At 39.1% G+C, this 15268-nt stretch overlaps 1 protein-coding gene across 1 annotated transcript in view; it reads left to right on the forward strand.

The window, feature by feature from the left end:
• The first annotated feature begins 6193 nt into the window (after positions 1-6193).
• LOC104982832 (caspase-1-like) overlaps positions 6194-15268 on the forward strand; it is a 14460-nt gene continuing 5385 nt past the window's right edge. The window contains exons 1-7 of the mRNA XM_010832279.1: positions 6194-6261; positions 6842-7108; positions 9467-9526; positions 12281-12396; positions 13051-13224; positions 13668-13902; positions 14336-14479. Of these exons, the coding sequence (XP_010830581.1) occupies positions 6255-6261; positions 6842-7108; positions 9467-9526; positions 12281-12396; positions 13051-13224; positions 13668-13902; positions 14336-14479 (1003 nt within the window). The 5' untranslated portion in view covers positions 6194-6254. The remainder of the gene's footprint in view (positions 6262-6841; positions 7109-9466; positions 9527-12280; positions 12397-13050; positions 13225-13667; positions 13903-14335; positions 14480-15268) is intronic.

A 15268-nucleotide genomic window follows, 5' to 3' on the forward strand; every position in this document is an offset into this window, starting at 1 on the left:
CTTTTCACAGCTACTTGTAAGGCCTCCCCAGACAGCCATTTTGCTTTTTTGCATTTCTTTTCCATGGGGATGGTCTTGATCCCTGTCTCTTGTACAATGTCACAAACCTCAAAATGTCATAGTTCATCAAGAACACGATCTATCAGATCTAGTCCCTTAAATCTATTTCTCACTTCCACTGTATAATCATAAGGGATTTGAATTAGGTCATACCTGAATCGTCTAATGGTTTTCGTTACTTTCTTCTATTTAAGTCTGAATTTGGCAATAAGGATTTCATGATCTGAGCCACAGTCAGCTCCCAGTCTTGTTTTTGCTGACTGTATAGAGCTTCTTCATCTTTTGCTGCAAAGAATATAATCAATCTGATTTCGATGTTGACCATCTGGTGATGTCCATGTGTAGGGTCTTCTCTTGTGTTGTTGGAAGAGGGTGTTTGCTATGACCAGTGCATTATCTTGGCAAAACTCTATTACCTTTTGCCCTGCTTCATTCTGTGTTCCAAGGCCAAATTTGCCTGTTACTCCAGGTGTTTCTTGACTTCCTACTTTTGCATTCCAGTCCCCTATAAAGAAAATGATATCTTTTTTGGGTGTTAATTCTAAAAGGTGTTGTAGGTCTTCATAGAACCATTCAACTTCAGCTTCTTCAGCATTACTGCTTGGGGCATAGGCTTGGATTACTGTGATATTGAATGGTTTGCCTTGGAAACGAACAGAGATCATTCTGTCGTTTTTGAGATTGCATCCAAGTACTGCATTTAGGACTCTTTTGTTGAGCATGGTGGCTACTCCATTTCTTCTAAGGGATTCTTGCCCACAGTAATAGATATAATTGTCATCTGAGTTAAATTTACTCGTTCCAGTCCATTGTAGTTTGCTGATTCCTAGAATGTCAACATTCACTCTTGCCATCTCCTGCTTGACCACTTCCAATTTGCTTTGATTCATGGACCTGACATTCCAGGTTCCTATGCAATATTGCTCTTTACAGCATCGGACCTTGCTTCTATCACCAGTCACATCCACAACTCAGTATTGTTTTTGCTTTGACTCCATCCCTTCATTCTTTCTGGAGTTATTTCTCCACTGATTTCCATTAGCATATTGGGTACCTACCTACCTGGGGAGTTCCTCTTTCAGTATTCTATCATTTTGCCTCTTCATACTGTTCATGGGGTTCTCAAGGCAAGAATACTGAAGTGGTTTGCCATTCCCTTCTCCAGTGAACCACATTCTGTCAGACCTCTCCACCACAACCTGCCAGTCTTGGGTGGCCCCACACGGCATGGCTTAGTTACATTGAGTTAGACAAGGCTGTGGTCCATGTGATTAGATTGACTAGTTTTCTGTGATTATGATTTCAGTGTGTCTGCCCTCTGATGCCTCTCGCAACAGCTACCGTCTTACTTGGGTTTCTCTTACCTTGGACGTGGGCTGTCTTTTCAGGGCTGCTCTAGCAAAGCACAGCTGCTGCTCCTTACCTTGGACAAGGGTATCCTCTCACAGTCACCCCTACTGACCTTGAATGTAGAGTAGCTACTCTCGGCCCTCTTGCACCCGTGCAGCTACCGCTCCTTGGACGTGGGGTTGCTCCTCTTGGCTGCTGCCCCTGACCTCGGATGTGGGGATAGCTCTTCTTGGCCGCTCCAAAAAGGCTTGTGGACCAGGAGGACGCAGCCCGGGAGATATGCTGCTTCAGATTCTGCTTTAGCCAGGAGCCCAAAGCCGAGGCCCTGCCTGGCCCCTGGCCCTGTTTGCAGCTGCTGAGACGGGTGGCTGTACTCTTTCCTGTGCTCTGGCCTGGTGGCTTTCAGGCGCACTACAGCGGTGAGTGGGCCTGGTGCCCTCGGCAGTGGTGCAGAGACATGATGCAGCGCTACCCTTCTAGGTGGGTCAATGGCCCCTTGGCCTCGGCCTTGGTGGCGCCTGCGAGAGTTTTCTCTGGCAGCTCTCCAGGTGGATATTGGAGTATAGTTATTTAAATGTTGCATTCGTTTCAGGTGATTTAGTTATACATAAACATGTATCTCGGAGAAGGCAATGACACCCCACTCCAGTACTCTTGCCTGGAAACTCCCATGGACAGAGAAGCCTGGTAGGCTGCCGTCCACGGGGTCACTAAGAGTCAGACACGGGACACGACTGAGCGACTTCACTTTTCACTTTCCTGCATTGGAGAAGGAAATGGCAGCCTACTCCAGCGTTCTTGCCTGGAGAAGCCCAGGGACTGGGGAGCCTGGTGGGCTGCCGTTTACGCAGTTGCACAGAGTCGGGCATGACTGAAGCGACTTAGCAGCAGCAGCAGCATACATGTATCTGGGATTCCCTGGTGGCTCAAAAGGTAAAGAAGCTGCCAAATCTGCCGGCAATGCTGAAGACCTTGTTCAATCCCTGGGCCTGGAAGAATCCCTGGAGAAGGGGATGGCAAACCACTTGAGTATTCTTGCCTGGAGAATTCTATGGACAGAAGAGCCTGGGAAGCTACAGTCCATGGAGTAGCAAAGAGTCAGACACGACTGAGCAGCTTTCACACGCACATACACACACACAAACACACACATACATATAACAGCAGATTCCTAATTTATCCTTGCACCTCATATTTCCCCTTTGATAAACAATAAGTTTACTTTCCAAGCTGTTTCTGTTTTGGAAATGTTTATTTGTATCAGTTTTAAATTCCACATATCAGTTCAGTTCAGTTCAGTTGCTCAGTCATGTGTGACTCTTTGTGACACCATGGACTGCAGCACGTTAGGCTTCCCTGTCCATCACCAACTCAAGGGGTTTACTCAAACTCATGTGCATCGAGTTGGTGATGCCAAACAACCATCTCATCCTCTGTTGTCCCCTTCTCCTCCTGCCTTCAATCTTTCCCAGCATCAGGATCTTTTCAAGTGAGTCAGCTCTTCGCATCAGGTGGCCAAAGTATTGGAGTTTCAGCTTCAACATCAGTCCTTCCAATGAACATCCAGGACTGATCTCCTTTAGGATGGACTGGTTGGATCTTCTGGCAGTCCAAGGGACTCTCAAGAGTCTTCCCCAATACCACAGTTCAAAAGCATCAATTCTTCAGCATTCAGCTTTCTTTATAGTCCAACTCTTACATCCATACATGACAATTGGAAAAACCATAGCCTTGACTAGATGGACCTTTGTTGGCAACGTTATGTCTCTCCTTTTTAATATACTGTTCAGGTTGGTCATAACTTTCCTTCCAAGGAGTCAGCATCTTTTAATTTCATGGCTGCAATCACCGTGTGCAGTGATTTTGAAGCCCAGAAAAATAAAGTCTTCCACTGTTTCCCCATCTATTTGCCATGAAGTGATGAGACAGGATGCCATGATCTTATTTTTCTGAATGTTGAGCTTTAAGCCAACTTTTTCACTCTCCTCTTTCACTTTCCTCAAGAGGGTCTTTAGTTCTTCTTCACTTTCTGCCATAAGGGTGCTATCATCTGCATATCCGAGGTTATTGATATTTCTCCTGGCAATCTTGATTCCAGCTTGTGCTTCTTCCAGCCCGGAGTTTCTCATGATGTACTCTGCATAGAAGTTAAATAAGCAGGGTGAAAGTATAGAGCCTTGATGTACTCCTTTCCTGATTTGGAACCAGTCTGTTGTTCCATATCTAGTTAACTATTTCTTCCTGATCTGCATACAGATTTCTCAGGAGGCAGGTAAGGTAGTCTGATATTCCCATCTCTTTAAGAATTTTCCACAGTTCGTTGTGAATCATACAGTCAAAGTCATTGGCATAGTCAATAAAGCAGAAGTAGATGTTTTTCTGGAACTCTCTTGTTTTATCTATGATCCATCAAATGTTGGCAATTTGATCTCTGGTCTCTCTGCCTTTTCTAAATCCAGCTTGAACATCTGGAACCTCATGGTTCACGAACTGTTGAAGGCTGGCTTGGAGAATTTTGAGCATTACTTTGCTAGCATGTGAGATGAGTGCAATTGTGCAGTAGTTTGAACATTCTTTGTCATTGCCTTTCTTGGGATTGGAATGAAAACTGACCTTTTCCAGTCCTGTGGCATCTGTTGAGTTTTTCAAATTTGCTGGCTTATTGAGTGCAGCACTTTAAAACATCATCTTTTTAGGATTTAAAATAACTCAGCTGAATTCCATCTGCTCCACTAGCTTTGTTTGCAGCGATGCTTCCTAAGGCCCATTACGGATTCCACACATAAGTAGTATCAAATGATATTTGTCTTTCTCTGTCTGATTTCCTTTACATAGTATGATAACTTCTAGGTCCATCCCTGTTGCTGCAAATGTCATTATATCATTCCTTTTATGGTTGAGTGATATTTCATCACCTTTGTACCACATCTGTATCCATTTCTTGTTTAGGTTGTCTGCATGTCTTTATATGTATCACATCTTCTTTATCCATCCTTTTTTTCCCCCCCCTTAGGTTGTTTACATATCTTAGCTATTGTGAATAGCACTGCAATGAACATTGGAGTGCAGGTAACTTTTTAAATTATGGTTTTCTCTGGATATATGCCCAGGACTGTATGCCAAATCATATGGTAGTTCTAGTTTAAGTTTTATAAAGAATCCCCATACTGTTCTCCATAGTGGTTCTACCGATTTATATTCCCTGAAAGTATTTTCAGTAAGTAAAGTGATAAGCATGAAGGCCTAATATCTGTGTATTGTTACTAGCCTTTTTTTCATCAAATATATGTAAAACAAACTGGCCACATTGAGTTTATTTCTGGGATAATTATTTGTACATGTGTTTACAAAAGCAATGACTTCTTGTGCCTTTCCAGACTCCACTGTTTTCAGTATTGATTAGTTTTCCAAAACTCATAACCTACTTCCCTAATTAATTTATCCTCTTTAGTACTTACTGCATCTAACATTCTAAACATCCTAGTTACACATGTTGAGTTTCATGTTTGTCTTTTCATATTCAATGTGAGGACATAGGGGCAAGGGACCATCGTCTGTTTTGTCTCAACTCTGGCAGCTAGGACAGTTTGATATGAAGGCCATCCATATATATTTTCTAAATGAATGAATAAGTGAGATGTACAAAAGACAAAATTAAAAGGAAAACCTGCAGATAATTAAGCTTGGCTATTTTTCTAGTGTGAAATACTTACATTAAAAAGAATAACACCACTTATTGTCTGCTTATCATGTGTCAGGAAATGTCATATGAAGTTTCCACACTTTCATTCAGTTAATGCTCAAATCCATGTAGGCATTCACTATTAATTAAAGTATTTTGCAAATAAAGGAAATAAGGCATGAAAAAGTTCAATACCTTACCCAAGAACAGAGAGTTAAAATGCCAAGTCTCAGATTCTAAGTGCAAAGCTTGTGCTTTTATCTCTACAGTGTTCTTAAAAACAGAGGCTCTTAAAAAGGAAGAGTGTTACATTTGATTCCAGTGAAAAATATTTCCTTCCTAAAAGCAGAACATGTAGGGAATTCTTTCATTAGAACTTTTAGGAAGCTTCCTTCCTAAAAGCTCATAGGGACACATAGCCCCCAGGACACAATCCAGAGCCATGGAGTGGGGGGAATGGGTCATAGTAGTTTAACTTCTCCAGAGACTATATAATGAATGTGCAAAATCCCCATGTTCAAAACCTAATGCCCAAGCTGATGGCATTAGGAGGCAGGATCTTTAGATGTTGAATTGATCATAAGGGCAGAACCTTCATGGCAAGACCAGTGCACTGTCAGAGATCAGAGAGAGACACTTTGTCCTTTCTGCCATGTGAGGACATGGTGAGAAGTTGGCAGTCTGCAACCCAAGTAAGGAACTTCACCACTATCCAACCCTGCTGGCACCCTGATCTTTTACTTCTAGCCTCTGAAAGTGGGAGAAATAGATTTCTCTTGTTTATATGATATCCAGTCTGTGACTTTTTGTTACAGCAGCCTAAATGAATGACGATACCAAAGGATGAGTTAGCTTTGCAGATTACACTTAATTATTGTGTGAATTTAATTGTATATATACTTCTTCATTATATTCTTATTCTGTAAGCCTCATTTCCCGCCTACCCTGACCTGATTCAAATTGTGGTGAAGGAAATTTCCCAGGGATACAATCCCTGATGTGATCTAAGTTGGAGTTATCTGATAATCTCTTTAGAACAAAAATAAATGCATATATATATAAAAGCATCATGGGTATTTCACAATATGTACACACCCTGTTGAAAAGGAAGGTGGAACAAGATTTCAGTTTCATAACACACCAAGGCTAAGAAGGGGAAGCCATGGCCGGTGAGTTTTTTTTTTTTTTTTTACTGAAAACAGCTTCTTGAAAGAATAGTTTTGGAAGGGGCTGGCTCTTACAGAAACCATAATTAAGTTCTATGAATGTGCAAAGAGGGAGTGTTTGTGCAAAGAGAGGGACAGGTAGGGGCAAAGAGAATGAAAGGGGTGCGGAACAGTAAGGGACAGAAAGGAACCAAACTTCACTGGCTGCTCTCTGGCTGTCATTTTGCAATCTTAACTGAATTCTGACAGAGGGTGCAGAATTGGCACAGAATGGGTTCCAGCAGCTCTCCCCAAAGGAAATGGAAAATCACTGTTTCATTATTTTATTATGCACAGTTGTATCAACATGAAGCATGTTAACATAGGATTTTCAGGTACTATCTTGACGGTAGTAAATCTCATTCTTTGGGCCACTCTGTCAGATATTGAAGGAAGAATGAGGTGTGAGTGTCCTCAGGATTACCACACTGTGTGGGAAGGCACATTTTATTGATTAAATCTGAACGAGGCTATTCTGAGTTGCTGAAATGAAAGGAAAGTGAGGTTGTTTTCATGACTTGAGGCATTCTTTTGTTTCCAACAGACAAGCTTCTGAAAGAGAAGAGGAAGCTGTTTGTTCATTCAGTGAGCAAGGGTACAATAAATGGCTTGCTGGATGAGCTATTAGAAAAAAGAGTGCTGAACCAGGAGGAGATGGAAAAAGTAAGAGATGAAAATGATACAGCTATGGATAGAGCCCGAGTTTTGATAGACACTGTTATTCGTAAAGGACCTCGGGCATGCCAAATCTGCATCAGCCATATTTGTGAAGAAGACTCCCACCTGGCAGGAATACTGGGGCTCACTTCAGGTAAGGGTCTGTGACTCAGACTGAAGTTCATGTAAGCCCTGTGTCATTAGACCTAATATCTGACTTCTTCATTGGTCATATTAGCTTGCAGACCACTTCCTTACCTCTGGCTTCAGGTATTTCAGTGCTCATATTGCATGCCCCCTGTCTCTTTTCTTCTTTGGTCCTGTTTTTTGGCCTTAGTGTCTCTCTTTTGATTAAAGCTTATTTCCTATCCTGAGTATGTTGTAGCTCATTTGTTGAAATTCATGAGAACAACCTTGAAAAGTTTCATACTGTATTCTCCAGTCATCCTTGCAAGGTACTCTATTGATTTATCTAGTAAGTTAGTTATAGTCTAAAGGTCCCTAGAAACCTATGCGTAGTCATTTGACAGGTTTAAACTCTGTAATCAAATACTTTGCATAATGTCGCTCCAAAATTTTGCTCTCCAAGAGAAATAAAATATATTTCAGGGAGAATGGAACACTCAGAGAATAAATTAATTGCTTACAGAAAAGTAGAGATTTTAAGTGGACTCTTGCTTTTCATTGCCCCCTTGCATTTTCTTTCAAGTAGGATTGTGCACTCTACTGTGCACCATTCTGGGAGGCTCATCGCCTCTCTTTCTGTCTCCTGAAGACTCAGTCCAGGCTCAGCCATCAGAGCTGCCCCTTCTATGGTTCCCTAGCTTCTCCACACAAAAAAAGACTGCAGCTCTGATGGGCTTCTAGTTATTGGCTTCTTTTGAGCTGCTCAGAGTCCCTGGAGAAGGGAAAATCTACCCACTGTATAGTCCATGGAGTTGCAAGGAGTCGGACATGACAGAGCAACTTTCACTTTTGTGCTTCTAAAATCATTCAAGGAAAGTAGATGTTATTTGAAAACAAGACATCATTTGTCCCTCAGGAACTGAGAGGAGCCTGTGCCCCTCTCAGTGACAGCAAATGTTTTTTTGTTGTTGTTGTTGTTGAATTTTTTTGATACATTTTTTAGATTAACTCCCACCTCCAAGAATTAAAGACAGTCAATAAAAATAAGGGTTTAGAATATCTATATAATTGTCAAAACTTTTTCTTCCTTATCATAGTTAACTCACAGTCCTTGAACCCTAGAAGCACTTGTGCAACTCATTGTGATAACTCTAATTCCTGGAATCTGTTTCTCCAGATGTTGGATGATACCTCCTCAGTCAAGGCTGTAAAGGCTTTGGTTCCCCCTCATCTATTTGGCCGTTGCTTCAGGACCCAAGTGTATGATAATTGGATATAATATTTAAATTTGCTCTAAGAGGACACACCTAAAACCATTTCTTGACATATAAACTATGGCAATAACAAGCCCTCCTCCAGAAAATGTTCTTGAATTTATCAATGGTTAATTTAGTCCAGCAGTCTAGATGGGAGGGATGGGACAAATTTTAGCCTATGTCTTGAACTTGCAGTATTGTGGGATGTCCTAAGGCTCTCCTCCATTCACAGGAGAGACATGGCCCATTATTTGTCTATGGAAATCTTGTCTTTAGTAGGTACTATGACTTGGAGTAGTATTGGTTCATGCTGATACTTAAGTTTCTAGAATATGTTTCTGAGGTGGGTTGTGCTACATTGAGATATTTATAAAACCTTAAATAAAGTTAATTTCAATTCTTGTGCTTGAAATTGACAATCATAATGTCTAGCAACCTCAGACAACATATTGATAGATTTGATTGAGTAAGACAAGTGCAGATTACAGGTTGTGGTCAGGGCTCCAGTCATATGCATAATTGTATAAAACCCTTTGTGGGCTAGAGAGTAGCTTAGTGATTAAGAGGCCAGTATTGATAATCAAGACATTTTTGTATTCAAATCTTGGCTCTACCACCTTCTTGTTATATGACTTAGGAAATTCACTTAACACTGATTGGGGATAGGCCTCAATTTCCTTCTCATTTTGTTGTGATAAATCTTGGCATGGCTAAGTGTCCAAGCACAGATGCCTTTTAGTGTTAGTTTTCTCCAAAGTCCAGGTCAACTCTGAATTAGACAACTTCACTTTGAATACACATTCGTTAGGCAGTACTGATTACCTCAGGAGCCACCTTAAGATATATGTGATTCTATAGCTGATGCTGTTTCAATTTTATTTTCATCATAGAAAGTATAAATTAAAGAAGTCACTTCCAGACACTTTTGTTCTACCACTACTTAAGTTAACAAGTGCAGTCGTTCACGTGTAGAAGCTTTTGTTTCCCAGTGATAAGTATGGCTCCAGGTGAGTCACATCTTGCGCAGGATTAAAACCTGTAGAAGGTATCTTTAGTAATGAGCAGCCAGTACACTGGGGTAAGAGTCTTTAGAGATTGTAACTATTTTAATGTCCTTTGTCTTTCCTCAGGTTCACAGTCTGAAAATTATCTTAGACAAAAACCCCAAGCAGTGGTCCCTCCTTTTCCAGGTAATGGTACTCTCAAGGCAATAGCATTCTTTGAATGCCACCTTCCTTGACATTAACTACAGATTAATGGGATGAATCAGGGTGAGAGGACCATGGGTTTATTTACAGATTTATTCTATACATTTTTCTCTTCTTTATCTATTCTGCTTTAGCAGAAGCTGTTTCTACAGCTTCACTATCATGTTAACAGTTCTGAATCTGTATCTCAAATCCTGAATAACCACTTGAGTGCCACATTTTGCTATTCAAGCATCCACTGAACATGTGCATTCATCTCCTGCAGTCAGTTTCAATCATGTGAACTGAGATAGCTTGCCATGTCTCCCCGACCTCGGCTCTCCTCCACTTTCCTCTGTCTTGATTAATGGTACCACTAGCACCCAGTTATTCAAACCAGAAACCTGAAATTATCTTAGACCATTTCTTCTCCCTGACTTCCAACATTTAAGCGGCACCCAGATTTTATTTTCCTCTCACAAATTCTGATTGGTTTCTGCATTTCTACTTCTACTATTAGATTTCAGAGCCCCTATTCCAAGAGTGTTTCATAATTCTCCAGTCATAACTTCACTATATTTTTCTTGTAATTTTAAAAATAAATGCATTATTTTCCCTCATAGCACTTTCAGCTTTATGAGGAAATTGAACATACATGTTTGCTTATAGATCACCTCTAATAGAATTTCACCTGTAAACCTGTAATATATATGCAACTAATATTTGTTAAGACTATTTCACTGAATAATTTGGGCAGAATCATTAGAAAATATTTGCATGTGCCAATTGTGCTACAGACCCTGTTCTATGGACTATTTAGAAAGTAATGAATAAAACAAGCAAGATTTCTTCTTTTCTTAAAACTACTTGAATATATGAATAGTGAGTGGATAGGCATTTAAGAAACTCCACCATCAAAATAAAGCCAGCCAAAAATTTGAGGATGAAAATGACACTACACATATCTCTGGCAGTGACATGATATTATAACAGAGATAAATATTTATAATAGCTAGATATGATAGAAACTTTTGTTCCAATTCAAGGAATTTCTAAAATGGGCATTTGTTTTTCTTCAGATTTAGCTTTCCTTCAGGTGGTAATTAGATATCTAGGTCTCTTTCAGGCTATGGCTCTGATATCTGCAGCATACAATGCCAAAATGATTGAGGTAATAACAATCAAATTAATGGCATTGGAAGGAATATGTAGGATCATTTGTAAGAGATTTTGTTAGGCTTGGTCTGGATGAATAACATAGTATATCAGCTTTCATCCTATAATCTAGAACTTAGTTATATGGCCATACCTAATCACTGGACTTGTTAGCTATATAGATTAGCTGTGTTTTCAGGAAAAATAATGAATTGTCTTATTGAAGATTTAACCAGTCTCAGCCACAAAATTTAAACACAAAACTTTTCATTCAACATAGCACTGAAGGTAGCACAAGGAATGCCTTGGTCGCAGGTGACAAGAAAGTTCTTGTCATCTGGGACACTCATTATATAACCAAATGCTATAATATAGTCTAATATATATAATATAATATAGCTCTGCTGCTGTGTCGCTTCAGTCGTGTCTGACTCTGTGCAACCTCATGGACTGCAGCCTACCAGGCTTCTCCATCCATGGGATTCTCCAGGCAAGAACACTGGAGTGGGTTGCCATTTCCTTCTCCAATAATATAGCTCTAATATAGTCCAAATATTTATATAATTTTTCTATTGTTCTTCAGGCTCCTTTTTTAAGAAATGCAATATTTTTTCCACGTGATAATGATTTCTATAGTTTTTTTCCCAACTATATCCATTCTAATTATCTCTTACTTTCTCCGTAGTCAATGAACTTCACGCTACATCAGTTTACCTAACTGAATATACTATAGTTTCTACAAGTTCTTTGTCAAAATTGAATATAATTTTCTTGTTTGACAGTTTAGTTTCTAAAATATCTCAACATCAATAAAAATTATTTCTATTTTGAAGCAAAGATTACATTATTTATTTAGAAAATGTGTAACATTATTGGATGATGTTGAATTTGTGATCAAATAAACTCCCAAGTCTTTTCTCACATAAGCCACTGTGAGAATTCTTCCTCATATATTTGTGCAATCAATATTTAGTGGTATGGATTCCTCTAGGTGTACACCTTGATTTATTACTCTATTTCATATTCATTTTTGTCCATGTATCAATATCTTCTTTTTCTCCCTATATGTACACACAGTAATGAGATCCTAAAGTATAGGACAAAGGCTTTTCCTTCTTACCTTCCTTCATTCCTTGCAGTCTCTAATGCCTACTTTCTCAACTGTTAAGCAAATAAATAGATAAATAAACATGAATTTTCAAATCATTGAAATATATTCATTAAGGCCAACTTCAATTATCTCAGATTTCAATTATTTGAAATATATTTATAGCTTAATTCTTTTATCTAACATACTGTTTTCTGGGAGTGTTATAATGCATGGTCTTGAAAAACTCCCTTTTGCTTTTTAATTAAAAGCATTTGTAAAATGCTAATTCTAAGTGATGAAGGGATGTGATGCCTGTATCACACCCTGGAAATCTCCGACTTGGAATATATTTCTTTAGCAGAGTTGCTTTCAATGGTGTAAGGAGTAACCAGGATCATCTTCTTAAGGATTAATGCCTTCCTCCATGGCTTCATGCACAGGTGATTCTGGGAGGTACACTAAATGGGATACTCAGGAATGCCATTATTCATAATGTTTTTTGTCTCTTGCAGCTCCTCAGGCAATGCTGGATAACCCAGTTAAGCTTGCATCTTCAGGACCAGGAGGGAACCTCAAGCTTTGCCCCCCAGAAACAGCCCAAAGAATACGGAAAGAAAAATCAGGAGAGGTGCTATGCTTGGAACATAAGGATCTGGGTGAAAGACACACTGGAGAAAATTCTAAACTGCAGTGGTTCTTTCTTAGAGCTAATTTCTTTGACAGGTTCTGGAAAACCATCCTGCTTCTTCCCTTACATAAAGAATTCCTATTTCCCTGGTTTATTTAGAGATTTTCAAGTTTAGTCTGATCCCCTGAGAAAATAGTTATAATAGTAAAAACAAAACAGTTAAAATAATAAAAACAGCTACTTAATATGAGGCAGGCACTGTTCGGAGGATATTGCATATAATAACACCTTGAATCCTCAAAATAGCCCATTTTAAAGATCATAACACTGAGGCAATAGTTGTGAAATAATGTGTCTTAAGCAGTAAGTCAAGGAATCAGTTTTAAAATTGAGTCATTGTAGCCCTAATTCTGCTCATTTCCCTCAGTCCTACCTCTCAAAAGTAATTAAAATCAAGTGCTCAGCTGACATCTGGACATTCGCAGATTTCATTCCACTCCTATGGTAGGACTCATTCTCCCCTCTTTATTTTTACCTATGGTTCAAGAGCTTGGGTTTCTGTAGCGAAATAAGGGAAGAGAAGCTGTTAAATCCTCAAGATGAATATTTAATTAGAGAGGACAAGGCTATTTGTTCAACCTGTGTTTCTTACAGATTTACCCAATAATGGAAAGGTCGAACCGCACACGTCTTGCCCTTATTATCTGCAACACAGAGTTTGAAAATCTTACCAGAAGAGATGGAGCTGATGTTGATACCAGAAATATGAAGGTGCTACTAGAAGGTCTGGGATACAAGGTGGATGTGAAAGAAAATCTCACTGCTTCGGTAAATTTTGTCATAATGTAGAGACAATGGTCATGGCCTTTACTCCTAAAGAATGTTAGAAAGATTGGTTGTAGCACCAGAAATTTAATCTCTTGATAGTCTAAAATTCAAATTTGTTCTTGTAGGGTATTTCATGCTTCTATCCTAGAATCTTTTAGCAAGAGTCTGGTGAAACCTTTACCTGGAAAATGTTCCATTAATTCAATTATATGTCTATGGCCACAAAAATAAATAAATAAGCAATGTCCCTTACTCTGCACTAGAAATCCCTTAACTACACCCCGAAACTCTTTTTTCACCTTTCCATGAATTGAAAATTAAATGTTCCTTTTGTATTCCATTGATTTTCATATCATTCAAGAGTGTCTCTTTATTGGATTCCAAGCTGCCATGATAACCAGTCACATAGTTCAACACCAGTGGTATTAATATGTCTCTTCCAGGAAATGATTTTAGAACTGAAGGCATTCGCTGCTCACTCAGAGCACCGGACCTCTGACAGTACTTTTCTGGTATTCATGTCTCATGGAATTCGGGCTGGCATTTGTGGGAAGAAATACTCTGAAGAAGTCCCAGACATATTAAAAGTTGATGACATCTTTCACGTTTTGAACACCGGGAACTGCCCAGCTTTGAAGGACAAACCCAAGGTGATCATTATCCAGGCCTGCCGTGGTGGTGAGTGCTGATGTCTGTCAGAACACAGGGCCCTGAAGTATTGATTTCATTATCTGTGTGTGTCCAGTATTTTTCCATTCCTTTGAGTTTACTCTTCAATGTCAAAGAAAAGCTACCATCCTGTTTGGTAAAAGTAGATATTCTTTGACATTACAAAAGGGATTATAGCTTCTGTGAATTATATGACTGGTTGGTAGATGTTTGTTCCTTTTTCAACTGAAATATCACTTTTAATCTTAAGACTTTGATGTTGTGAGAATTAATTTGAGGGTTAGGAGAGACAAGAGTTGTTAAGATAGTTTTTGAGATACATATGTGCATCTGTATCTGAATTAAAGTTATTGACAAATCAGTAAATGGTTGAACAGATGTTTAGTGGAGAAAGTTTTCTTGGCTATTGGCAGTAACAAGAAACCAAATCTTGTCTTTTCAGAGAAGCAAGGGATGGTATGGGTAAACGATTCAGTAGCAGCTTCTGGAAACTGTTCCTTAGTGGCGCCAGAAGATTTTGAGTCTGATGCCATTAAGAAAGCCCACATAGAGAAGGATTTTATTGCTTTCTGCTCTTCGACACCAGGTAATGAGTATCTGTGTAAAACACCTTTATGAGCATTACCAATGCAGAAATTTGCATCAATACATTAGAGAATGGATATCTGTGTTAAATTTTTCTTTTTTTAAATTAATATATTTATTTTATTTTTTAACTTTACAATATTGTATTGGTTTTGCCGTATATCAACATGAATCCACCACAGGTAAAATTTTCATAAGACTTTTGAAGACTAATTCAAGTCTTCCTCTCAGTTACACCTTCATTTCTCCTTATCCATGGAAACCAAGTAAATATACATTTATTTTAGTAAACTCCCATGTTGCAAAATTATTTTTGTACTCTGTGGAATAAATAGATAGGTCCACATGTTGACATCACTTAAGATTTCAATTTGCCTAGACTTGTATTTATAGAAGAATATTTATAAAGGGGGAGAGGCAGGAAAGCAAACAAAGTATACTGAGTCCCTGTGGTAAAGGTATTTTAAACAGAAGTGTGGAGTTTATGAAACAGGAAAAAACTGAATGATTCTAAACCTAGATTTTGGATTAACAGTTCAGTTAAGTTCAGTCGCTCTGCAACCCCATGAATTGCAGCACGCCAGGCTTCCTGGTCCAACACCAACTCCCAGAATTCACTCAAACTCATTTCCATCAAGTGAGTGATGCCATCCAGCCATCTCATCCTCTGTTGTTCCCTTGTCCTCCTACTGCCAATCCCTCCCAGCATCAGAGTCTTTTCCAGTGAGTCAACTCTTCACATGAGGTGGCCAAAATACTGGAGTTTCAGCTTTAGCATCAGTCCTTCCAA

The sequence above is a fragment of the Bison bison genome, unplaced genomic scaffold (assembly GCF_000754665.1).
Source record: "Bison bison bison isolate TAMUID 2011002044 unplaced genomic scaffold, Bison_UMD1.0 scf7180017860730, whole genome shotgun sequence".
Classification (NCBI taxonomy): Eukaryota; Metazoa; Chordata; class Mammalia; order Artiodactyla; family Bovidae; genus Bison; species Bison bison.